This window comes from Manacus candei, unplaced genomic scaffold (genome assembly GCF_025592945.1).
Source record: "Manacus candei isolate 608988 ecotype Guabito, Panama unplaced genomic scaffold, ASM2559294v1 h1tg000003l, whole genome shotgun sequence".
Lineage (NCBI taxonomy): Eukaryota > Metazoa > Chordata > Aves > Passeriformes > Pipridae > Manacus > Manacus candei.
This window is the reverse complement of record NW_026138051.1, coordinates 8,932,460-8,959,421: the sequence shown is the minus strand read 5'-3', so window position 1 is coordinate 8,959,421 and position 26,962 is coordinate 8,932,460. Positions and strand designations below refer to the sequence as shown.

The 26,962-nt window shown below is 39.3% G+C and overlaps 1 protein-coding gene across 4 annotated transcripts; it reads right to left on the bottom strand.

The window, feature by feature from the left end:
- Positions 1-1,180: 1,180 nt before the first annotated feature.
- Positions 1,181-25,364, bottom strand: CUL4B (cullin 4B). Of its 4 annotated transcripts, XM_051788630.1 has the most exons (20): positions 24,254-25,204; positions 21,445-21,560; positions 17,748-17,851; positions 16,770-16,839; positions 16,326-16,399; positions 15,165-15,327; positions 14,975-15,064; positions 14,610-14,692; positions 13,505-13,572; positions 12,277-12,395; positions 11,302-11,494; positions 10,126-10,230; positions 9,712-9,822; positions 8,886-8,971; positions 8,261-8,368; positions 7,897-8,010; positions 6,834-6,939; positions 6,586-6,758; positions 5,889-6,041; positions 1,181-4,757 (listed from the first exon to the last, which is right to left on the bottom strand). In XM_051788630.1, the coding sequence occupies exons 1-20, from the start codon at positions 24,783-24,785 to the stop codon at positions 4,662-4,664; spliced, it is 2,664 nt and encodes an 887-aa protein (XP_051644590.1). In that variant the 5' UTR covers positions 24,786-25,204; the 3' UTR covers positions 1,181-4,661. The 4 variants fall into 4 exon arrangements, 2 of the variants coding, with proteins under 2 accessions (XP_051644590.1, XP_051644599.1); XM_051788639.1 differs by lacking the exon at positions 6,586-6,758 and having other exon boundaries at positions 24,254-25,223; XR_007904692.1 differs by lacking the exons at positions 1,181-4,757; positions 6,586-6,758 and having other exon boundaries at positions 5,896-6,041; positions 6,834-6,929; positions 7,886-8,010; positions 24,254-25,364.
- Between the last annotated feature and the right edge of the window lie 1,598 nt (positions 25,365-26,962).

Below are 26,962 nucleotides of genomic sequence, written 5' to 3'. Positions count from 1 at the left end.
CACTTGAGTAAGTTTTGAGGTGTTCCTTGTCCAAATGTATGTCCACAGGCCCTGGCCTCTTTAAGGGGGGAGGAAAAGGGCAAATCCAAAGCAACCATCTTAAATTTGATTTGGCATCAGTTTCTCTCAATCAGGAGAAAGTATAGTAGCATATATTGCATTTCATACAGGAAAAGAAATGAAAGAATTTACTGCTCTCTGGCCTTATCCTCAGAGTAGACAGACAATCTATTAGTCTCCAAATAGTCATCTGCTTCTGTAGGATTCTTTTTTTTTTTTTCATGGAGCATGAAGGAAGTAGGAAATACTCTCTTTAAGGAGAAAGTGTTAGTGGAAAAACCATCCCATGCATTTAGATCCCTCCAGGCTGTAATAAAGTAAGTGCCTGAGCAGGATTAGTGGCAGGCATTTGCCAGACCTATCTGAACCCACCGGCACTAGGACTGTTCTGTGATTACAGCAGGGCTGTGTGACCTCCCTGCAGCACGTGCCAGCTTTCCACAGATCAGTCTGCAGGACCAGCACTTGCTTTGCTTCAGCTGTCCAGGTTTCCAAAACCCAGAAAAGAAATTCAAAACACTCTGCCTCCCATCTCCACTGAGTTCTCAGAGCTCCTGCACTGGGAAAGGCCAGGCTGGAGATGGTCCTGCTGCTCAGATTTGCTCCAGTGGTTCCAAATGGCTGAAGAAAACTCAAGGAATGGCCAGCTGGCCACCCTCAGGAACAGAAGCAAATTCCCTGTGAAGCCCTGTCCCTTATACTTCAATAATCATATCAGAGCCATTGAAAAAATTATAAACTGTAACCAGGAGACAAGGAATAATCACACAGGAGAGAAGCCTCCTGTAAGAGCAACAAGCCACCACTTTTGGTATTTTTGTACCATTTCTGACACTGCTACACATTCTAATCCCGATTCAGAGTTGGTGAGGATGCTTATCTCCTTCCTCTCCAAGAACCACAGAAGACTTAGTGAAAAACCCAAAATAATAAAAATTCAGGAATGGAAGCCACTTAGAAAACTCAAGGGATTTTAATGACTGAATGAATAAGGAACTATTTAAGAAGCAAACAAGTATTTTGCTATCAAAGCACAAGCTAAAGAATTTAAAGAAGCCATAAACATTAGTAAGCCCAACATACAGAACTTGGGAGTAAGAAGGCATTTTACACACAAGAGTTTATCAACACAAAACTGTTTAATATTTATTAAATGACACAAAATACCTAGATAACAGACTCACTCTCTGAAAGGACATGTATTTACATTATTTACCAACTTAAGAAAGACTCTCTGTACCCATATCAGACTTATGAAACATAAAAAAGGTTTTGCTGCTTTTTGCATCAAAGGATGCAACGGTGATACATGCCCTGTTTGCAAGTCTGCATAAACTATAACTTTTTGATGCAGTGAAAAAGCACAATTCATATTCTGGTAGCTGAGGGAAGAGGCTTCTGAAAAGTAACAGGGTTAGTTTTTTCCCCCCACTCCAGACACACTCTGAAGACTGTTATACAAAAAGTATATTACATTTTCGAATGCTGCTGTACTCTTACATTAGTGTAACGTTTCAAAGAAAATATTCTCCCTACTATTTGAGAGCACTAAAAAAGTGGTATTTGAACATTTTTTTAGATGCACTTTTTTTTTCTTTTAAAAGAAAGCATTAGGGCAAATGATATGTCTAGGAAAAAATAAAAGGCTGACAAAAAAAAAAAAAAAAGAGCAGAGACCAAAATATGAAGAACAGCTAAAGCAACTTAATAATTTGCTAGGGTTTGTTTGTTTTTTTATTAACTATTTACTTTGGCACCTTTGTGTAAACTATAGAACAAAACAACGTTTACAACACATTTGCAATTACAGCATTTAAACAAAATGGTCACTTTTGAAACCAGCCAAGACAAAAAAATAGTCCATTTATGGGTATAAAGATTAAAAAACCTAAAATATATATTTCTAAGAATAAACTGCAATTTCTTATGAACAAGGTGCTATAAACTGCATGCAAGAGTCAGGATTAAAAATGTGTGGCCAAACAGACAAGCTGTGTTCTAGCCAGATGAGTTGTGGTCCAAGCCCACTGGAGTTTTTTCTTACAGAGATATATATGGCTCAATAGGCAGGCACATGATCCCAGCAAGAAGTTGCAGAGTTGTACGGCTAGACGACAAATCTTGGCTGCAGCTTTGTCATTAACCAGGAATGAGTGAGACCTTAGCAGAAGAGATGAACAAGTTCTTGGGGAAAAACCCATGAAGCTACAAGGAGAAGCCTTCTCCCCTCCCCTCGCTCACCCCCTCTCCTGGCCTGGCCAGGGTTCTCAAAGTCCATTCTTTGGGTTGCTTTAACTCGATTGCGTTTAGGGTCTGCCTCGGCTCGTGGAGTTCTGATCAGATTGGAGGATATTTTCTATATAGTATTTTCTGCATTTAAGTTACAGAAATAGACAGGATAAAAACGAACTAAACCTACAGACCTTTGCAGTTTGACTGAATGCAACACTTGTGTAATGAGGGAGGGTTTTACCAGAATGGGTATTTAAACGTGTAGTGGTGTTAGATTTATATGCTACAACAGACTGAATGGAACCAGTTCCATACTGATGTGCATCATCTCCTGTGTCCCAAAGAGTTAAGTCTTATGCTTCTTCCCCAATTCTCTTTAAAAGGAATCTTTTATTGGCTGAAGATACAAAACACATACAAGAAAAAGGAACATTGAATGCAAAATACAGAAGGGATATTTTTTACGGTGGGGGGCATTCATTCCTCCTCAGTGGATCTCTATTTGAACTCACACTTGAAGATTTGCAGGAGCAGTCTTCAAGTTTCTTACCACATAACTCTACTGTCAGTATTTTTCTCACAGAGGCAGGGGTGGTCCTGGATGTCTACCAGTGGTTATGCTGCAATAGTGTCAAGGGGCAAGGTAAACTTTCTGCAGATCACGAAGAGCTGTACGACAGTTAGTTGAGGGTGACTGCAAATAATTTAGTAGGAGAAAAAACCCACATTCGCTTCATCTGTCAGCTGAGGACTGCATAAAAAAGAGCTTGAGAGAAAACACAGCTGGAGAAAGTATGGAATTAGACAGCAGATAAAAAAAGCAATAAAGATGGGATGTGTCAGATAGAAAACACACACACGTACACACACTCACACACATGCACAACCCTGAATGTGGGATCACAGTGATAGAAGTTGTAGGTCATAGAGAGCTAAGTTACACTGCCATTAAACAAAACTAACATCTGGCTTTCAGGAAATATCTGGTATTCCCCAGGACTATCAGTGCCTGAAAGAGGATGAGGTTTTTCCTTGTGCTCTGCAACACAGCTGATCGTAGATCTAAAGCCTGGCTGGGTAAGGAAGAACTGTTATGTGGAGGAGTTACCTTTTCTGCTGACACTTTTTTCCCATATATTCCTGGCACATGCTGCTATAAGCAATTAAAAAAAAATGCATTTTGTTGAAACAAATCTCTACATTCAAGTGACTTACTCTCCCATGTCTTATAAAGATGCAAAGAATGCTCTCTGGTCATCTAAGAAAATATATTTTAGATGCCTTGTAGCAATACTTAACTTTCTAAATGAGAGGTAGGCTTCTGGGTTCTAGGAGGCCTGCTAGGCTCTAGGGCTGAGTTCTTAAAGCTTTAAGTTAAAGCAATCCAAAGCAGGGCAGTCCTAGAAGAGCTGCCCTGTCTAAACCTTGAGGTTAATTCAAGTTTAGAATGTTGCAAAGCAAAACAAGTATTAAAATCCATTTGCAATTTTTGTTCTTACAGCTTTACCACAATAACAGTGTGGCTTTTCATAGATATCTGTAAATAGATTCTCTTTTCTAGAGTATTGCTGCCAAGAGGTGAAGGCCTCCTACCCATGACTAGTAAAACCTGTCACTTCTTCCATTATGGCTGTTTTATGCTTAAAATTCCCAAAGGTGAACACCAAGTCTCACAGGCAAGCCATATGAATCTAATCTGAACTTGTTTTGTTGTAGCAGTTATTTAAGAATGGTGTTTGTATATACAGTATATAAGCCCACACCGCAAACTTTATACATTGTTTTATATTGGTAACATTTTGTCTTAATTGTGACCAAGAATATTTCCCATTAGATCAGCAATAAGCATAGCTTGGCTTATTCCCCCATTTTCCCTCCCTCAAGGGAAAAAAATCCAAGTGTGGGCATCAACCAAACCAATGGTATGTATAACTGAAATGCATTCTGTACAGTAAATTAAAAGTTTGCATGCAGTTTAAGCATTTTTAAAGGCTATTTTCTTATATTAATTAACCTTCTGTTTCCATTTAAAGATGTGAAAGACATCTGTCATACATCAAGGGACTCCTCTTCAGACCCAGAGACAAATGGAATCACAAAAGACCAGGTACTTTCTTTCAGCTTTCTGCACATCTTACTAAATAACATGCAAAGAGTTCAACAGCATTCTTCTTAAAATGTAAATAGTACTCTTTAAATGGGCATGTTAACCACTGAAAGAAGTCCACTCTACTATACTTTTCCATTACACTGCTTTCATTCAATCATCGGTAGTATAAAAAGTCAATTAACGGGATCAACAGGCTAGTTTATCCACTGGCAACTGTGTAGGACACCAAGTGTGCAGTAAAATAAAGGCCAACATATGTTTATGCAATATAGTTGTACTGATTCGGGTTTTCTTTATCTCTTTCCATGTAGTCCCTGTCAATTAAGGATTCTATTCTCTTCTTAAGGTCAGCAGGCTGCAAAATAAAGCACATGTCAGAATTATTACTTTGCAGTCAGTGCATTTTGGTTCTTTCTTTCCACTTAAACCAAATGTCTACACTGCTTAAGATGACTGAGGAAACAGAAGTCACAGTTTAAAAAAAAAAATCCTCTAAAAGTATCAGAGCTTTTAAAGTCTGCAATGTATAACTGATGGAAGAGAAAGTTACAAAATTAACTTGTCACCTGCAGTTAAACATAGATTTTTTTTTTTTTACAGCAGGGAAAGATATTTACTGCTGTTTGAACTGAACTCTAAAGAACTGCAGTTCATGCATCACATACCAAAGCGTTTCTATTTCTGACTTTTAGCTGGTAAAAGATGGTACAAGTTTCAATTCCTCTTGATGCAAGTGAGTTTTGCAACAGTTTGGGTGCCCTCTGATTTTGTTGGGTGAAGGACTTTATAAAAATCCCTCATGATAAAGAGTGAGGAAAATCATTTAGATCAGCTGTTATACTCCTACAAAGCCCAACTGCAGCTTATGCAATACTTACAGGCCTGCAGGAACTCACCATGGTAATAAAACAGAATGAGATGGCATGACCTTTCATTTTACATTTCTGTCATATATTTGAACTCCAACAATGCATCACTGTTTATCTGAAAACCCATTTTCATTTGTACACAACAAGCTAGTCATTATATGTTGCAACTGTGGGCTTCTTCAGCTTTGAGACATTCACCAAGATTTTGTTTTAATTCCTAGATATTAAATAGTATAATCTGTCTAGAAAAACCACTGTACATTTATTGGTCACTAATTTATTAAAAAGCATCAACCAAATTAAGAATGTAATGCAGAAATGGTTTTGAGATCTGAAGCATTTTCCCCTTGTGCCCAAGAATGCCTTGCCAGAACACTGCAAATGCAGGTAACAAGGAGAGCCAGCTGCACCCTTACTGCTGACAAACTCCAGCACTGAAAGCCTTTGGAAGTAGATTTTATTAGTAACTGGCACTTCAAAAATTCCTGAAAGTGAATATTTGCCCTTTCTAATACTAAAGAGATGCATATTTTAGACAGAAGCACTGTTTAACTAAGGGCAGCCCAGGGAATAGAAAAAGAACTGGTAAAGTTTTAGAAGAAAAACCAGTAGCACACCTTGACTGGGAATTTGAGCTGGTTGTAGACCTCTGACACGAGCAGGTTGTGACTCAGTGTCTTGCGCATCTTCATGATCCGAACGATTGCGGCGTCGATCTGGTACTGCCGGTCCTGGAACACCCTCTCTGTAGTGCTTGCCTGTTCCTCTACCTGCAGGATCCAGTTAGGAAAGTTTTAATGAGAACACCAGTACTGTCAAAACAATTCTTCTTCATATCTTTAAGACAGTTCTCAGTGTAAGACAGTAAAGTGTCTGTTGTCAAATATCTGACACAAATCCTTTACAAATATAAAGGCCGACTGTCTATGAGAAAAGCCACTTGTACAAGGAGTTAAAATCTTTGCACAGATTTTACATTGGATAGCTGTCAGGGAAAATTCGCTGTGAACTTGTTTCTATGTTCAACAAAATATTCAGCAAAGCTCCAGGGAATGATAAAGGATGAAAAGAACATTCCCTAATTGGAACTTCTCTTGAACAACCTTATTTAGAGACATCACTGGTGTCTTAGTATAGAAGCACACATTTAAATCAGCACTGGTAGGTATGTGCTGTCATCCAAATTACACGTGTAACTTTGACAGAGACATCAGCATGTACATCACAAGAGAGAGGAAAAAAAGCTTGGAAATGGGCAGGCAACAAGGTTCTTAACCCAAGGATCTAAACCCCAGAGGATTAAAAAAAATATACCGTTTCTTTCATCTGAATTTGGTTGATTTTTATCCTGAAGAGCTTATGTCTGAAATCATCATTACATGTGAATTTATCACCATCTTCCACATCTTTGCCTTTGGGGCTTTTAGTCAGTACTCTGGCTTTGCCACAAGCCAGAGATTGAAGTGTCCTTCTCAGCTCTCCATCCTCTAAAGCAGAAACAAGTTGTTTAGGTTTTTTTCAGTAAGAACACTTGGAAGCAGTTGGCTGTTTTCAATACCAACCTATTCCAGTGGCTTGCTTTATCTCCTCTAAACTGAACTCCTCTCCTTCATTAAACATGAGCAGCACCAGTGTCTGGAACAAGGAGACCTGAAGTTCTTTTTTGCCCTGTCATAAGGGAAATAAATAGACATCAGTAGGCTGGTTTGTTTTTTTTTTGGGGGGGGGAAGGTAGAGGGTGGAGGGGAGAGGGTGAGGGGAACATGAGGAACAAGTCACTATTACATGTCAATTATTTCACTTTAAGGACATTATTTATTTGAGAATATGAAAGAATAGAAGTTACTTGTCACCTTGTGTTTACTATGAAACATAGCACAAGCTACAGGTCACAAGGCTGGACTATTCTATCCTGTGACAAAATTCACCCAAGATATGCATCAGCCTACTCAAGACAAATCTCAAAGCACTGAATGCTTAAAATTACAGTTTGAAAAGTCTTCAAGTCAAAGTCTAACACAAACATTAATTTAAGAAACACAGTATAAGGAACTATAGAATCTTTGAAACCAACCAAGTTTGATATTACTTGTTTTAGCATTAACATTTTTCTGAAAAACAGAACTGGTAAACATTCCTATTTCATAAGAAAATTTCCTGTCCATGAAGAAATGCTGAAGGGGAATAACTGGAAACCCTTTTAAAAACTGTTGTGTTCTTGTACAATCCAAAACTTTACAGTGAGCTTTTCACTACTGAAATAAAGATGCTTGATGCTGTCAGATGACGTAAGGCCACCTAAGGAACTGCCCCTTTTTTTTCTCCCCACTATAAAAATTAGTGCCATTTTTAATCTGGAGCTAAACCCATTGAATATTTTCCTCAGTAGTAACCAACATGGCTTTTTTCCCCTCCAATACAGAAATTGGGTGCATCTTCTTAGACCTTACTACTTCACTTCATAAAACTACCAACTCTGAAAATGATAGCAAGAGGTTAAAAGTAATTGCAAAAACAATGCTAGGTTTTCCATCACAACACAAAAAAGCTTCCTGATATATCCCTAAGGTACAACCCAGCCTTGGACTTGACAAAGCAAAGGAGTAAGAGAAACAACAGACTCACCTCTTTAAATTCTGCTTTTAGCACACAGTGTCCTAGTGTTGACTGCCACTGAAGTTTCCTACCACTGTGTTTTCCTAAATAAAAGGTCTTGAAAATCTCCTGCAGTTTTACCATCTAAAGAAAGAAAAACCCCAAAACACTAAAACACAGTTTCTACTTTAAAAGCATCCTTCCCTCCTCCACAATCAATTAAGCCTTAAATCAAGGCTTAGAATGATGACAGGAATTGCAAGAAAACAAATTTCATTTACAAAGAGACAGTTCTGCATTTCTTTCTCTATGCATATTTAAAAGCAAGTTGCAGTTGATTCCAAGATGCATTTCTGAGAGGCTGATACTTGTAAAACCTGTCTGTGTTCATTACCTCTGGGGGCAGATGGACCTCCATAGGCACGTAGGTTGGCCAATAACCCATAGTCAGAATATTCACTGTTAGTTCAATGTTGCCAGGGACATTCTGATTTTGCATATACTGCAGAGAGAAATAAAATACATGGAAATAAAGCCATGTTTATTAAAAGTATTTCAGGTAGAACTGAAAAGTTAGAACAGGTGTTGCAAGAGTAGAGAAGAAAGAGACCTATAAACTGCAAGTTACATACAAGAAAATTAAGAAAAGCACTTTTCTCACGTTCTAAAGGCACTTCAACACAGGAAGAAAACAGCAAAAGTAGTGTTTTAGCAGACTGATGTGAAGATCTACCTCATTATGTGTGAATGGAGTAGAGAATGTTAAAATTTCTTTGAAATCAAAACACTGCCAGAACTAATGGGCAAAAACTTCCAAGTCAGGCATCAGAATATAGTGGTGCTAAAAATGTTTTAGAACTGGTGTTAAAATATTTTTTAAGTTTACAAATCTTTTATTGTTGCAGGTTTATTTGTCCAAAGAAGGCAATTTCCAGGTTTAACTCTGTTACTCAAGAAAACCCTTAATAAATTCAGTAAAATTTTCAAAAGCACAGACAGCCCAGACTTTCCCCCAGTACCTGTTTGAATTGTATCATTATGTCTTTTGAAAGCTCCATATCTTTAAACATTCCTTCAAGTTTGCTGGTGAAAGCAGCTCCACATTCTATAAAAGAGAAAATGGAAATCTTAGAAATTAACCTTGTTTATTTTCAATGCCACAGAGCAGTTGTTCTAAATATCAGAATGCACTTTTAAGCAAGATGACCTATTTCAGCAGATGCTCTTACATAAAAGCCAGGATTCTAATTAAGATGCATATTAAGGTTATATACAAGAAAGGGGAAAATGTTTTAATGTGGCAGCTATTTTTAACCCAGTCCTTTCTGCACATGGACCTGACTGTTCATCCTGGGACTATGATGGCAGCCTGTCACTCAGATGACAATTCCAATCCCTACCAGCTGCCTGCCAAACTGTCTCCTGATGGTAGAACAAGATCAAGCTCTAAAAGTCCTCCTCTTACCACCCCAAGATTCCATCCAATGGAACAATGAAGATCAGACTAGAGAACCACTAGCTGGCAGCTTCGTGTTCCAGACCTTATACAGAGTGAATAACAAGTGGAGGTCATCCTTAAGTTCTCTGAGCACATCACTGATTTACTCAGCAGGGAACCTCAACTCTATCCCACAGGCCAAGATACACTTCAAGCTCCTGTTTTTTTGGCTATTGCTGTTATAATTACAAAACTAAAAGCAAATGAGTCTCCTCAAAACCCACCAGTCCTTCAAGACTTGCACAGGAGGCTTTTGCCCTCATGTAAAGGGGAAACACTAATGGCTCTTCTTGGAAGGCCTCTTAAAACAACTACTTTTAAAAGAAAGCAAGCTGATAGATATTTACCATGTTTGAGTTTGGAAAGCATAGATTTTTCAGCATCCACTGATGCACTCTTCCCAACTAATAGTCTCTTTGCTAGATCTTTTTTATAAAAGGCCTCAAAGACATCTTTTCCTGTAAGAGACAAGATTTGGAAGTGATCACAAATCACTGCTGGTTTTTAACAAACATTACCTACAAGAGGCCCAATTCAAAGCCCAGTAAAGGAAAAAGGCCTTCACAGGAATATTTCAACACGTTTTAAGTCAGGTCTTGTTACTGACGTTTTAACAGGCAAAGTATTTAAACAGCACTACACCAACAAACCACATCCACAGAGAAAGAACACCTGAAAATGCAGTCAGACTGCAAAAATAATTTCCAAGTACCTTACTGATTAAACAACAGTATCCCCATGAAAAAAATCCCAATACTTACCATATATGAATCTAAATATGATCATAATTTTATCCAGCATTTTTTCAAGTTCTTCATCAGTAGCTTCTTTGTTGCCTGCACGAAGCTTTGAATCTACATATTTAGCTAGAAGTGTTGAAGAATAAAGGGTTTAGCATATGCTTAATATAATGATGAAACAAAAATTTATAAATCTAATATTGTGAAATCTTGAAAATAAAAATGATCCTGAAATCACCTTCTATCAGTTTCACCACAACAAACTTGATACCTTTTCATAGAGGCTATAAAGTTATAAAAACATTATGGGCCAATATTTTTTCAGATAAGGAATTACTGCATTTTAACTTTACTAGCATACACAACATTAAAAACATTTGTGCTTGTGTAGGAAAATCCTGGTCTATATTGTGATCTCAAAGCAAAAAGTCACTGTTGCTACAGATTGACATGGATATAATAATAAAAAAAAAGGAATCAGAAGAAAAATATGTAAACCAGTTATTTAAATGTGTTGACTACACTGCTGAATTCCTCTAGCAGATTACTGGGTTTTTTAAATTTTTTTAATTTCAAATGGTGTGATAAGCACATTACAGTTAGGGAATTAATGTAAAAAAAGGAGGGCAGAAAGCATCACTCCACAAACCTAACAGCACAACCAATTGCAAAGCAGGTATTATTCACTGTGTGGGGAAGATGAAGGAATTCAAAAGTGCAGAGTGCCAGGCATGGAGCACAAATCTGTAAACAATGTTCTTTGCAAACTAGAGACTGTCCCCACACTGTGAGAGCTTCAGGGCATCCTCAGCTCTCTTCACTTGCATATATTAAGCCCCAGATATCTGCAGAGCCCTGAACAGCTCTGTGCACGTGTGCTGGTGGCACAGTTATGTAAGCTGCTGAAAACAATCACATTAGCACTATTGTCACACCTGGACAGCAGCCAATGGCTGGAATGCCCAAGTTCTGATGCCCTGGACTTTTCTACAGCCCAGCCAGTGAACTGATAAACAGAGTTATTGATATTTAATGCTACCCTCTCAAACAATTCCCTTGCATCGGGCAGCACAGGAAAGCCCCAGTCTGACACGCACTGTGCATGGACTGACACACAATTCCAGCATATCCCATCTGCAAGCTGAACCAGCAACTCCACACCAAAATTCTCACATGGAAGAAACTGAAGAAAAATACCTATGAGTTCAGCTGGCTTATTTGGTCTTTTGTTAATGAATGTTTCAAAGGCTTCTTTCATGGCATTTACAAACTTCTCATTCTTCAGAAAGCAAACATCAATAATATGGTCAACTTTGTCTTTAAAATCAAGAAGTTCTTGGACCATGGTTTTGTCTTTTTCTGGATTAATTACTATGGTGCTACCAAATGCCTGCAAAATAAAACATAACTTTCAATTAGCCTGAATAATTAATTTAAATGACAAGACTTGTAAAACCCTAAAGTTACCTTCTTAATGTGTTGTTTCTAGTACTCATATTAATTCCACTAACACAACAAAATAGTATTATGAAGTATTTACTATACAATCATTCCTAGATTTTTTTATATTGATTCAAAACCAATTGATAAGTGAATGGATTCAGAACTTTTGTCTAAAGAAATGAAATTGAGCATGACAAAATTAACACACCCTTTTTTATCATCTATAGCCTCAGGTTTCACACAGGCAAAGCTCCCACTAAACTCAATTTTATTTAACTATACTCCTATGCCATTCCAAAGCTTTCCTTTACAAGAACCATACTTTCTATGACATCTTCACTGAGAAATAAGATTAGACTTCTTAACTTAAGCTACTGCTCATTCTGACAGGAAATTTTATCAGGAAGAAGACAAACATTCTGCCATTACCAAAATAACTATTGCAGAAATACAGTTGTCCCTCAAAACTAACAATAAGCAAGATTATAAACTCCAAACTTATCTGGAGTTCAATAATTCAACTCAGTGTTCAGTATTTTCTTTGACAGGGCCAGAACAGTTACTGTACCTTTCCCAGGATGTTTCAAAAGCTGTCTATTAAACACGTTTATAAGCAAGAATATATAATTTTTTGAAAAATGCAATAGTTTATAGAGATGACTCAAGTATCTGTGTATAAACCCCACTGATGCAGTAGTGGTATTTGTTCCAGAGTTTTAGCAGCAGTACCTTTATGTACTCAATCCAGTGCTGCAAGAGAACCTGTACTCCACCTCTTACACGACTGAACAACTGATACAGAAGAGACAGGTCTTGAATTCGGTTTTCATCAAGAAGGTGGTTTAAACCTGCAAATGCAAGAGTTTCAGAAGGAAATTAAAACCAGTGTAACCCAAAGGAAGCATGGCTTATTGTTACAGTGAGAGATGTCTTCAAAATTAATATTTTTTATCAAACAATTACTGGGGGTGGGCAGGGGGGTATTTTAAGCTACCTAATTTAACAGCAAAACACAGAATGGCTGCCTGAACCAGCTCAAACCTTAAAAAGTTGTTATTATAGTGGATATCTTGGGCTACATGTACTTTACATAACATCCTTATCACAAAACCTTTGCTTACAGCTGCTTTACTATTCTCTAAAGATTTGAAAAGTTTACACTGTACTGATCTGTAGGAAAAGTTCCTTGGCAAGGCAGCTCTGAGTCTCAACTCCAGCTGTAAAATCAGTGTTAATGTTTGAAGGCAAGCAGCTTTGAGGAGAATCTTCACCATTCACATTTTAACCTTCTGGAGGAGAAGGCCTGATGCATCACAGTAAAGGTTTAAGTAGATGGGTAAATATTGCAAACTTGATACTCCTCTCAGTGAAGTTTGTCAGAGATGTGCAGGAAGATGCTCACATACTTGTTTCATCCAGAATCCAGCTACTAAGGACTTGGCCATTTTATTATTCAACTCTTGCTGCCCCTGTTTCTATTTCCTGATCCTCAGAACAACAGAGGGTCATTTGGCTCCACAGAGGCTATTGCAGAACTGAGGCAACGTATTCCACTGCTCAAATTATGCTACATTTCTAAAACAAACTGCTTTTTGTTAGGAGTGCTCAGTATTTCTCCTTTCTGTTACAGCCATAATTTGCAGGCTACTCTTTTCTTTACCTGCAAGTCTTTGAAATGCTATTTAACAGACTTGAGTCCCCTGTTCTAGCTGTCCTTTCTCTTTGCTGTGTATCAGAAGACAGCACAGCATCTCCTCACCTCCAACAAGGAGAATGGGACTTGCCCTCCTGCAAAATGGTCAGTGCTATTTTGTGAACTGAGGAGCAAAGGGTGTTAAAGAGTGATGGAACTTGTGTCCTCCCCCAGCACCTGAAACTGCCACTTTCTCTTTCTGCACAGAGAGTTGAAAGCCCTGAAGCAGTAATTAGAAACATTTCTATAAAGAAGAAAGATTACCTTTCTGAAGAATGGCTGTTAAATGTTCACCTAGAAGTTGCTTTTCTACAGTAGCAATTAGTGGCTTCCTACAGAAAAAAATGATTAGAATTACTTTTCCTTTTCCCATTATTAACACTTTTAAACCTTGTTTAAAAGATTATGTTGACTACATTTTCATTAGGAGTGCTCTAACTATAAGTGGCTAAGGACCCAAAATGGTTATACACATATTTATCCTTTTCCCTCCCCAGTAAGCAATCTTTTTTCTGTTTGCTGACTGATGATTTTAAGTCACACAGTAAGTCTGTTGTACATGACTTGTAGGCAGCTGGACAATGATTCCATCAGGCAAGAAGCTGGGCAGAAGTTTGTCAAATAATATACCTACTCCTGTTTTATGGGAGGAGATTCATGTCTTGGGAGATAAACCAAGGAGATAAAAAAACCACACCTCAAGTCAAGAGGTATTAAAACAAAATAGGGAATTGGCCACTAATAATGGTGTGGAAGAAGGAAGCCACTAAGCAAGTGAAATGTTTTCAACAGCTGAAGGAGGAAGAAAATAAAAATGTGTGATGGTAGTGATAAAACACCTTCCTCTCAGAGATCTTATAAATGACCTACATTTTTTATGGCTTAATGGTAGGAGAATATTTCTCCTGCCCTACTAGTCATGACTCCACTTAACTGTGTGTGAAGAAATCCTGCCTCTAAGTAGAAAACACTGAAGAGTGACACTATTTGATAATTTCCCAGACTCCATAAAGAATATACAAATATTTTAATGAAAATATTCAGAGCCCTTAGTTTGAGAATTCTCTATCCTGGGTCCTATCTTTTTCAGGTAGGACACCAGTTGATTAATTGCATTTCAGCAAGAAAGAGACATTTGGACTGTGAGTGGCAGCCTATTTTTCTCCAACCAAATCCCCAACATTTATGTAAAAATAATGAGTGACTTAGAAGAAAAAGCTCTTAGCTGTGTGAGCCAAGACACTGCTTCACTGTAAAGTGAAAAGCATTTGATAGACAGTCAATAACTGAAATAAACTGTAGCTATTTAAATGGCCTCATCAGAAGAGGAGCCAAACAGGTAATACCACCAGGCAGAGACAGTACTTACTGTGTGCTCTGATCTAAATAAGTGATTATTCTGTCTGCTTCTTCTTCCAAGCGCTTGTTGACATGGTGAAGATATTCTGGAACCTGAAATGCCAGAGTAGTTTTGTATGTTTAAAAAAAACCCAGAACAACCAAGAAGGGAAAAAGAGACAGTACTGGTCTAACAGCAGCAGCAGCTCCAGCTTTAAGCAGAAATCATTAGCACTGTGACTGAAGGCAACTGTATGTGCATTTCTTTTTCCAGAGTACTACAAAACAAAGGTCACATTATTGCCTTGCACACTGGGTAAGGCAGCAGCAAAGTTCCCCTCCCTGCCTAATGCTTTGTCATTAGGCACAACAAATACTGTTAAACATTCAAAATACCTCTCGTTCCTGCATAAGCCTCTGTCCCTCTGCTGCATACAGGCGGTTTGTCTCTTCCAAGAATCTATGTTCGAAAGAGTCCTGATAAATCTGGGGAAACAACACAACAGCAATCCAGGGTAAAGCTTACTGAGCACTAAATAAGGATTTGAGCTATTTATTGGTTTAGAGGTGAAGCAGGTTTACTCACCTGCAAGTCAGAAAGCATGCTCAGAAGGCTCCGCAGCAAACTCCTGTCAATGGCCTCCCCATTTCTTTCCCTCTCAATCAGCAGAAGAATGCCATCAATAGTTTTGTTCTGAACCTTCTGATCACTGATTATATGAGTTCTGAACAATTCTAGCCCCATATCCCTAAAAAGACAACAAAGACTGCTCAATAAATTGCATAAGAACAAACCTCAGATATCTCTATTGTTAAAACTTGATCTAGATCAAATAAAGAGGCCAATACTAGCACTGCTCATTTCTCTGCCCCCAAATCACTCCAGATGAACAGACACATGAACACTACAATAAACCATGACAAAGCACGAACAGTAAGCTACAGGTTTTAAAGACCAATGCAGATATTTTTCCCCAAATAACCACACAGCTTTTGCAGCATCTTTATTTTTCAGCTGGTTGACAAGATGTTGGAACAGCAGCTTTCACGAGAAAATCATAATGTCAATGGGTTCAAAGTCCATGGTTAAGTTTTTGGACAACATTCCTTTTTGTCCATCACTTGCCAATCTCTAATTCTTAGGCAGGGCTTAGAAGAACTCAGTGATGTGAAAGACAAGGATCTCTGCTTTGGGTGTCCCAGTCAAAACCTTCCATGAATTTGAAACTATGGGTCTGGACACTTCAGGAAAAGTCAGGCCCTCCAATCTCTGGCAAAGAAATTCAGGTGGTGCCAAAGGCATGGTAGGGCATAGGCTAATTATTAATAATATGGGGGGGGGGGCAGAAATTGAAGTCCAAAAGAGAGCAACTTGCTTTTAATTTAAGTAACTTTTTCCTTCAAAAATACTTACAGAACTTGGAATACTGTGCATGCTAAAGTCAGTAACTGGGCACACCAAGCCCTTGCACTTTGGTTGTTGACAAGACCCTTTCCTTTAACTGTGCAACTGGAGGCTGATACCTACTTCACTGAGATTTGGCATCACAGCTATTCTAGAACAATGCTGTAATTCATGGCAAATAAATTAAACATCTCCCTTTGCAACAAGGACATATGCATTTATCGTGTAATTTACAGGTCACTACAAGGTTTAAATAAAAAACCCACAAAACAACCTGAAAATCAGCAAGATATAAGCAAGTTTAAATGTACCCCCAAATAATTTTATTCTTTGTGCCCTTACCAAATAGATGGCAGCATGGAATTCTGCAGTACATAAGTTCGATCCAAGAACAAAAAGATACTTCTAATCATAATCTGTCACGAGAAGGAATAAAACAGCCACAATCATTTTACTCTTGGAACTAAAAAGCAACACAAATTCTGCTCAACAACAACAAAATTCCCATCGATGGGAAGTGTGTAAGTGCTTTCCTAGACACTGCATTTATTTAACATCTTGTGCCAATCCCAGCACGATGATCAGTGTGACACTTGGCATGTTTCTGTATAACAGAACAGCTCCTTGAAAAATAGGTATAAAAGAGAAAGGTTTGCATAAAAGTGACAGTGAGGAGCTGTGTGTCTGCACATACTGCAGGCAGAAGATATTTCAGAAGTTTGAAAAGGAACAAAGTTAAGCAAAACACAGGCTGCAAGGTTTTCCTTAAAAAGATAGAAAACTTACCATTTGTCTGCAGTGATCTTGCCAACATTTGTCTATTTTCTTTAGAAAAAGGACACTATCCAATGAATCCATGAAGAAATCATTAAGAAAATCATCATTAATAGGTAGTGCTAGCAATGAAACGAACCGATCTTATTGTACTTCTTAAAGGCACTTAACAGAGAGCACAACAAACTCACCTACTCCCAGAAAGAACCAGTTAACTTCTTGTAACGTGTTTATTTTTAACGAGGGTCCTTGTGTTAATAGTCAGAAATCAAAATTATCTGAACAAATTAAAAAAAAGTATCTCAACACTTCTCAGTGTTTTGTTTAATCTCCCATTCCTATGGAGCAGAACACACATCCACACCTCCACACCCCAGAAACCAACAATCACAAACACGTGTAAGAGCCCACCACTACACAGACACTATAATTTCAGCTCATGCTAAGAGATAAATTTTGCCCTTGAAGCTTATCTTTTATTCAGCTCACTGCACAGTTCTGGTACTAATTAATATCTGCTTAACAGGATCTCGATCTGATGCAACTCCAAACTTTTGAAAGTAAAACATTTTGATCTCAGAATCTGATCTGTGCTGCCAGACCACGAGTATTTTTCAAAAAGAAAACAACAATTACTTGTTGGAAGACATTTCTGTTTATCTAAGCATGGCAAGTTCAGTATAAAAAAGCCTGATGTGATACAGCCAATACAGCCTTTTTAAGCCTTGCTGCAAGTCTAACATGAGTTTTTGTAAGATGTCAAAGTGTTTCATAAATACCAATGAAACTTTCTCACAAACTTTTCAAAGGGTTACAGACATAAAAGAATGAGTTGTGTTCTCTGATGTCCCACAAAAAAAATGAAAACAAAACCACTTGTGCAAAAACCAGGAATTCAGATTACCGTGGCCTAACATCATGAACTAGTCAAAGAAATCCATCACTTGCAGGTAAAATCATTTTGGCTTGTCAACAACTAAAAAAGGATATTCTCTGAATTGGTGAATTTGTGCTTTAATGTGGTCTTCACAGATCTGTCTCAGTTGTTTGTACAAATTTGCAGAAATCTTGTAGGAGCAGAGATTTTCAACAGCCTGAAGTAAAGAGAAACAGATACTGAGAAATCTGTTTATATTTTTGTACGTGACTTTACAAGGAAAGGGCCCAAACAACCATGGAATTCTTCTGGTTCTCACAGCTTTTACCATGTAAAACACCAGAGAGAGACATGGTACTGTGAAGGTAACAGGAGACAAAGGCAGGCCATGAACAGCTCACAAATTATCAACTTCAGCTCAAGTATTGGGATCTCATATGGAACTGCAGGACTGGTATCTCTAAGAACAAGGATGTGAATTTAATAAGTTCCAGCAGCTTGCTGGGCTTCATACCTCAGAGCAGACACTTAATGTCTTAATTTTATTAACTGCTGTGCTCTGCAGGGGAAAAGCACTGCTAGTTTAATTTCCTCTTTCAGTCCTTTCCTTGATTAAGCCTCCCTCATCCCCAAAAGTACATACATATATATATTTTATTTATCTCCATCCACCAACCCTATGCCTGAGTAAGTGTAGTTATGATCTTGAACATTAGTAGCATGACTACATTCCAGATGTTTACAGTGACAAATCCCAATTTCTAGATCATCATCAAGTATTAGAAGAATTATCACTGTGCTTCACAGCAAGTGAGAAGAAATTTAATGTGGGCATGTCTTGGAGACTATCAAGCAAACAATCATTAAGTGCATAAGTATATCTCCAGACTTTTCCAAAATTCATATCCACTGACCAGATTTGGAAAGCAACTGAACAACTTTAACTCTTTGTTAAAGACAATATATGATTGTTCTGTAAAACACCTGTAGAAACTAGAGGAGAGATATGTATGATTTTCAACTAACACTTCTTGCTATTATTTATTTATTTATTGGAAAAGACTTCAGTTGCCAGTACCACCAACTCCTAGGGGAAAAAAAAAACAACAAACAAAGGACTGGAAGATCAAGTTTGTTCCCCAGCACCTGCAGGCAACTGTGCAGGGACCACAGCTCAGAAGCACACAAAGCAAATCTACTCCATTAACTCAAATCCCCCAGAATCCTTCCCAACAGTCCAGACAGTCACCAATAAAAGCACAGCAACAACCAAAACAGCCAAACAAGGAGTTCCTGGATTTCTCCTGGATACCGATGGCAATTATTGACGAGTGCAAGTGCACTACATCCAATACTGGCTCCAGGATTAAAGAAAACCCCAACAAATCAAAACCACAAACAAAACAAACTTCATAAAAACCAAAACCCCACAACGAAACCATCCCACACAATGATAACAGCAAAAAAACCCCAAACCTGCATGAGCTTACTGTCAGAATTTTACAGGTACAGCAAGAGAGTGAGTGTGCCAATTAAGACTAAACCAGGTCTGAATGACAATTATAAGGAAAGCTGGAATTATCAACCAAGTATACAATATTAATATTTGGAAACAGCAACAAGTTTAACTCTCAGCCTTAACATTTAAGACCAAACAAATACAATGATGTGATAAGAAAATACAATATAGTTCACTGTTCAGAACAGGTTATGGGCTCTGCTCAGCTCTATTCCACCACTGCACCCCCAGGTTCAGGCAGCAAAGGAGGAAATAACCCCATACTTCGATTCAAAAGAACAAAGGAGTGGAAAACACTGAGCATTAAAAGCCTGATTAGACCTTCAGCAAGTGCAAACTTGCTGGGTTTCTTAATTTCTTCCACTTACTTTGGAGGAGCCAACAGAGAGCTGGGAAGGCAAATGTTTTGGATGGAACTTGCCTGTCACCTGCGGAACCACCGTTAGTCTGGCCTTGACCCACCAGCCCAGGACACCAGTGGCCCCTTTCCTGGGCCTCTGGTCAGCTCACCTCAACTACCAACACTGTCATAACTCAAGAAGTTTAACTCCATTAAAAAAAGAAGTATCTTCGTTTGAGGTGTGCAGCAGAACTTTTGCAATTCCCCTCTGTGCTGGGATAATGGTGTCTGCCAAGGCATATTTGGCATCAGATCCATTTACCAAGCAGCTGTTCAGAAATGGCATTAGTTTAGTTAGCATCTAAAAACACTAGTGATTCCTATTACTATTTTTAAATCAAGACACTTATTTTTAGATTTCTGTAAAAAGAGAAAAATTTCATACTTCACTGCACTCTATTTCACTGAGGAGTATCTAAGTTATTACAATGTTGAATCATTGAGATTTAAAACAAAAAAGCTTATCTTTTGTTTTCTGACCACAAGCAACAATAAATTAAGCCTGTGGTAAAAGTGAGCAGAAACTTAAGTAATAACTGTGAAACAGAAGCAAGGATTTCAAGAGAACTTTGTATTTTAAAAAAAAATTTGGATATCCTTCAAGCATTTAACAGTTATTTGCACAGTTATTTAGTCTAGAGTAATTTACAATACCAGCCAGTACAGTTGGCTGTAATTTGTTATTAATTTCATAAAGTTTTACAAAAATAACAATACTATATATTATTCAGTTAAAACCCCACTATTTTTAGTTAATTAATTGAGCATAATAAATTACTGACTCAAATCTTCATTCACGAAGCTTAGCCATGATGATGATGACAAATTACTGTAGTGAGCTAAGAATGCATTGCACTGAGGAGCTGTGTGCCACGAGGAATGGCAATTTATTCTGCCTTAAATCTATCCCCAAACCTTGTGCAAACCGGACTTTTTCCCCCCACAGAAATGCAACTTGTACTGAAAAGGGGAGGGCAGGGGAAGAAGAGACACTAAAAAGAGATGGTGAGAAGGCTACACACACACAGAGGAACAAATCAAACAGCTAACCAGGTAAAAAAGGCTTTAAAAGTAGAGTAAAAAGTTCAGGTGGTTCTTAATACCCAGCTAGGGCAGCACCGTTGCCAAGCCACTAAAACCGCAATACTGTGACGTCTGCAGGGAAAAGGTGAGGGGGGGAACCTCCCCAACACGTTCAGCTGAAAAAGCAGAAGTGGAGCTCATGAAAAAGAATCAGGAAATGCCCTTCAAGTCTGATCACTTCCTAAAATATTTAAGACAAAACAATCAGAGCTGCTGCTGAGAATAAATTTCTGGTTCTCAGCTGTTAGAAGAGACAGATTGCTGCAACGCCAAAAAATGACAGTCAAATAAAAACAACACAATTCCTGGAGGAAAAATGGTATTCTATTCACATACAAGAAGTCAATAGAAAGTTTCAGCTTTTCAATGATCTCTGATACTTGATCATGGACAGATACTGTCTTCAGAAATTATACTTTAATATAAATCATGTTTTTCTTACCTAAACACCAATGTTTTAGGATTTGACATTTTTCCTTTAGCAGATAAACACCATATCCCCAAAACAGAAAATGGAATACAGATCCTTGCCTTATTTAATTCTTGTCAACTGTTGCAAGGGAAACCATACCTTGGATTATGTTGTGGCAAGTTAAAAAAAAAATAATTGTGAGTTCAATGTTACATAGTGAAATTTTAACTCATGACTTTAAAATAGAGAAACTATTTGGTGACAAGTTTTTCAATGACAAAAGCAGCTATCAAGCAAAATGTCATATTCTTACCACCATATCAAAAGTGGTAAAGCAAAAAAATCCTGCAACAACCCAAAAAGCCCTACCCCATCCCTTTCGCTTAACACACTTACCTGGTAGAGCTCTTCTAGATTGTACTTAATTGAAGTACTGTTCTGGATAGCTTCTACAGCTTCTTTCAGTTTTTGCCAGGTTTCATCTGTGTAGTTTTCAGGCAATTTGGGTTTATCTTTAAAAGAAATTACATAAAGTTTGAGAAAGTGCTTAGATAAAGCAGCACCTTTCACAGAAATGAGGAACGTAGCTTTGAGGGGAAAAGGTAGGGGTTGATGCTCTAGATTTGAATTTATACTTACATGAAAAGAGTAAAAGCATTCATGTAAAAGCAGTATCTTATTTGCATTTGAGAGAGTAAGACATAGTAGAAATTGAGAATTGCTCTTCAAATACACATCATAGCACTTGCAGCCCAAAACAGTAGGTGTGGTTACAAAAATCACAATACTGCTCCTGATCAGCTCAAGAAGGGATTAAACCAGCAAGAACTGTCTACATCTTCATTGCTCTCACTAGCAGGACAGCAGAGCCAAAAAAAAAAGTGAATATAAAAGGTGAAAATGGTGGATTAAAAGATACAGAGTTATGTGTATCTTATTTTTTAATTTATTGCTCATTAATTCTACTCTGTATTAGCGGTCAGAAAGAAATCCTCAAGAAACATGCATGGAAACACTGTAATTATAATACAGGCTTTATGGTCCCAAGGAAAACATTCCAATTTTAAAGTAATCCATTTGTGTCTCTCTTGGGTTTGGCCAGTGGATATTTGTTAGAGTTAAGCCTCCTTTAATGTTCAAACAGCTCAAGCTTCACAGATCTGACCCCTCTCTGTTATTTTTTCTGCCTCTTCTCTAGAGATGCTCCTGCCCTGCAGCACCTTCAGCAAGACCAGAGCATTTGCAACAGGCTCAGATATTCCCCAGGTCACATCCTCAGAATATGAGAACTATTTCAAAATTCTGTGTGTTCTCATAACTAACTAAAATGACCATGTTTGTTCTAATATGCACATTCCCAAATGGAGAAAGGAAGGAGAAGAAAATTTAGGGAGAAAGATGACACATGTACATCCATGCCATCAACAGGTGAAACTGGCCCAGAGTTTATACTCTATTATAGTTGACTTTTACATACCTAAAGGTAAAACACAAATTTTAAAGCTTTATGATTTCCTGAGAAATAAGTAACAGAGAGAAGTAATTTTTTTTGTTCTCTCCCAAGCATTTCCCTACAATATTGGCAATATCCCAACATTAGCTGCATTGTAAGGACCTGGAGAGACAAGTGACTACAGACTTGCCTGTTTTCACTAGCAACTCCTGAGTACACTACTGAGCAGTAAACACCAGGGATATGGATTTTAGGAAGTTATTTAAGTTGTAAAGGATGCTACTGCTATCACACTAAGATAAAGAAAATAATCTTAAGATTATTATTCAGTTTAGTATCTGAGAGTAAATAAAAAGCAAAGCTGTCCCATTACTGAGATGTCCTTTCTAAGCAAGTGATTCAAATACCAATTTATAAGCAATGATGATCACAGCACCGTGCAATCCGTGACATTTAACAGGTAATTTACATGGGAAAAGTTAACTTCTTCTAAAGATACGGGTGTACAAACAACCAAAGAGTGGCTTTCTTTCTCACTATGCTGCATCATAAGTCTATATTTAAAAGTCTATGTTTTTAAAATAATCAAATTAAATGATGCTGCTTTGATGGGCGGAGAACATTTCTGAGAACTGGAACCTCAAAGTTTCACTGGGATCGTGAATTGCTGTAAAACATTACAGTGGGTAAAATAATCCTAATCCTTACCTAATGCAGTACCTCTACTGAACATTTGTGCCAACTGTGTATTTAGAAATCAGCTATAATGTCGGTAATATCTTTTACCCCTCCCCAACCCCAAACACACGAGGAAGAAGAAACAACTCAAGAAAGCAAGCTATTGGACTGTTCTGGAAGGCAGCAAGAGGCAGGAAGTAAGAAAAGTCCATGATTTCCTCATCTTTATAGGGAAAAAACGACAGCATTTTAGCTTTCTGCCTACACCTATTTGTATTTTTGTTTACTAGACAACGAAGCTGCATCATAGCAGAAAAGTTTCACTTCTCTGCTTCAGCTGGTCTCTAGTAACAATACCAGAGAATCTCAAACACGTCTTGTGAGAGAATTTATAGAATAAACTTGTAAAATAAGAGTTAAGACAGAGAAAAGAAACTACTATTATAAGTTACAGTGAGGATATTACAAGGAAAACACTCAGTAAAAATCTGAACTACCTACTTTAAAGGTAACTGGGAAAACCAGAAAGGAAATCCGCCATAAGAGCCTGATAATCACCTTAGTTTCAACATTTAAAACTAAGCACAGGCAGATTAACCTATAAACAGACAACACTCACAGAGGCAAGACATGTAGATTCAAGGCCAATTCAAAAAAAACACATCTGTGCAAAGACTTATCATAAACTAGGTTAAAATAAACACTAAGCCCTGAATCAGGATTACTAGCAAAGAGGTATCAAACGTTAGAAGTTTGAATAAAGGCAATTTACACACTTAGGTAGTAAAACCTTTCATCTAACATACAAGTTAAGGCCTTCTCTACTGACAAGAGTGAAAGGAGCCTGAAAAATAATTCCAAGCAGCAAAGTGTAGCTCAGGATGTGTACATGACTGGGCAAGCAGGCATCAGAAAACATTATTCTCCTTTACATAAGTATAGAAACGTTCGCCACAGAAAAGCCTTTCCCGTAAAACCTGGAGCTATTTGAAAGGAACCGGTTTTCAGGTTGAAAACAAAACATGAAGTCGAGTGTCAGCTCCCCCTAAGTTGTGACAAATTATGGCCTGTTACCTTTAAAGTTCTTGATCACTAATTTCTTAGCAGAGCCAGGTTTACTGTTGGCGAAACTGGAAACAGTAGAGGAGGCAGCTTTGGTCAGGCCATTTGCATGGTGCCCCACAGCCACTGATGAAATTAAAAGGCTTTTATTTTTGAGCTGCTGTTGGTGCTGCTGCTGGGAAGAGGCAGCAGGAGAGGAGGAGGAAGAAGACTCTTCAGCCATCTTCACATCGAGTCCAATAAAATCCACAGAGTCCTCAAAGCGCAGCTTCTTCTGGAGGTGATGGTTGGAGGAAGCAACCCCTGAGGAGGAGCACGAGGAGGTGGTGATGACGGAGGAGGATGACGAGGAGGTGTTTTTGGAAGGAGAAGAGGTGCAGGAGGAAATGGAATCAAATTCTTCTTTTTCGGAATTGCTGTTGCTGCTGTTATTTAACTTTCTCTTCTTGCAGGAGGAGCTGCTGCTGGTGTTACCATCAGTGGCAGGTCTGACCTCCTGGGCTGCAGCTGGGGGGTTGGGGGAAGAGAAACCTGTGGGAAACATGAACACACAGAAGTGAACAGGCTGAGGGGCATCAAATCCTTGTGGTGTGACAAAGAGAGGGAGAGTTTTAGAGCCAGTCTCTGTTTGCTGTCTCTCGTGGGGAGGGTCTTTCAACTCCTCTCTCTCATCAGTGGAGTCCTTCCGTATTCCCTCTCCTTCTCGTTCTTCTTTGTCGGAGCAATCACTTTATCTCCTCTTCCCCTTTTCTTTAATACTTTGTTTCTTCTCGTAGTTTGCCTCTGCCTTCCTGCTTCCACTCCTTCCTCAGTGGAGCGCCTCCGTTCCTGCCTCTCACCCCCCACCAGCTCCTCTGGGCTCTGCTCTCCGGCAGCGGAACGCTCCACGGCCGCCCGCTCCCCCGGCTTCTCCTTGCGCTCCCCTCCTGCTCCGGCCGCCTCGTCTCCGCCGAGCAGCAGCGGGGCGGGCTGAGCGCGGCTCCCTCTCGCCTCGGCTCCAGCCCCCGGGCCCCGCACGCCTCCCGCTCTGCCCCGCGGCCGCTGCGCTCGGGCCCCGCTCCCCCCTCTCCGGCTGTGCCCGCGCTGCTGAGGGGGGACGGCCCGGCCGGTTGTTATTGTCACCGCACGGCGGAGGGAGCGCAAAGATGGCGGCGCATCCGCCCGCCGTGCATGACGGGGCGCGGCGCACGGAAGCGCGGCCGGGGAGGCGGCGGGACCCGCCCCGGCACCGGGGAACCGCCTCAGGGACCGCCCCGGCACCGCCCCGGGACCCGCCGGAACTGATCCTGGCTCGGTATCCCCGCGCTGGCGGGCTCGTTCTGTGTGGTGGGACTGCGGAGTCGGGGAGTCTCGTACCGGGGTCCCGCCCTGCCCTGCCCTGCCCTGCCCTGCCGTGCCCTCAGCCGGGGCGGCTCCCGGGCCCTCACCCGGCCCGTCCCCCCGCGGGTTCCGGCTGCGGTCGCTGCGGTGCACGGCGGGGTTCGCTGGAGCCCGGCCCCGGAGCCTGCGGCCAAGGCCTCGGCCTGTTATGGAAATGGTTTTTCTTACACGTATTTATAAACAATCATTTAGCATCGGCTTTTTCGTATGACTTTAATACATACGGACTTGCATCGGGTTACAGCCTAGTGTGTTTTTTTTTTGTTTGTTTTGTTTTTTTTTGTTTTTTTTTTTTTTTTTTAAACTTTTGGAAGCAAATACAGAAGTCGTGGCCCTTCAGAGTCTTTTTTTTTTTTTTTTTTTTTTTTTGTTGCTGGTGGATCTGTTACCAAAAAGGGCTCCGAACTCCCCGGGAACGTTTTTATGATTCAAACGCTGTTGAGAAACGGCTGTGGAAAGAGTAACAAACCAGGCGATGAGGTTTTTGTTCCAGGAGGTTCTCCAGGGATTTCAGCAGAGAGCGCACACCTGCCTGCCTTACAGCAGAGCTCCTCGGGGGAAGGCTGGTGGCACTTCTGTGTTTGATAGGAAAAGATACGCTAACTTGTCTTGACAGAAACTGTGGCGCATAGAGATAGGAATGTGATGTTCTTCTGCAGCATGTTTTGTCACTGAGTCACCGTCAGACATCTCCTGAGGCCTGGAATGTAATGCTAGCGATGTGTAGAAAAGTGCTTTTTCCAGATTAAAAAAAATACATCAGCAAAACAAAGCTTAAGTCTGTTTTTGACTGGCTTTAGAACAGTTTGTGGGTTCCCAAGGCTAATACCTTACAATCCAAGTCAGATGTAACAAATAAACAGGTTTGCTAAGTAAATAAAACTTATGTGACTGTGCTGTAAAATCTTCCTCTGTTCGCAGTAACTGTCATGTTCACTTAAGCCAAATTAGGTAAGGAGTGTAGAGCTGTAAGAGATACAAAATTTCTACAGATTCTTGGTTTGTTGAAAGGATTAGATTTAAAAAAGAAGAGACATGATTAAGTGCCCCTTCTCCTGGAGGTGCAAAAGGGTTATCCTGTCCAGGAGTCAGTGACTGTGTCCCATCAGTGAGAATATGCAGCTCCAGGATATGGAAGAGCAGGTGATGGTAATGTAAAGTGCTGGGGATCCACAAAGAAACCAGGTGTGACGGTTTCTCCCCCCAAACTTATGAGGGAAGAGATTCTAAATCCTTTCTATTTAGCATGTGGTCCTGAGGGGTGGTTTCTCTCAGGGCTGGAAGGGTCGTAATGCCATTTGCTGGATATGCCCCTTGCTTTGTCAGTCCTGTCCAGGTAAA

Bases quoted from the DNA above. Each gene is read 5' to 3' on its own strand.
- CUL4B (XM_051788630.1), bottom strand. From the start codon at position 24,785: ATGTTTCCCACAGGTTTCTCTTCCCCCAACCCCCCAGCTGCAGCCCAG. The intron at 11,495-12,276 runs GTACTGCTGCTA...TTTATTTTGCAG, and splicing joins ACTGGATTGAGTACATAAAG to GCATTTGGTAGCACCATAGT. The intron at 6,759-6,833 runs GTTGGTATTGAA...TTTCTGCTTTAG, and splicing joins AAAGCAAGCCACTGGAATAG to AGGATGGAGAGCTGAGAAGG.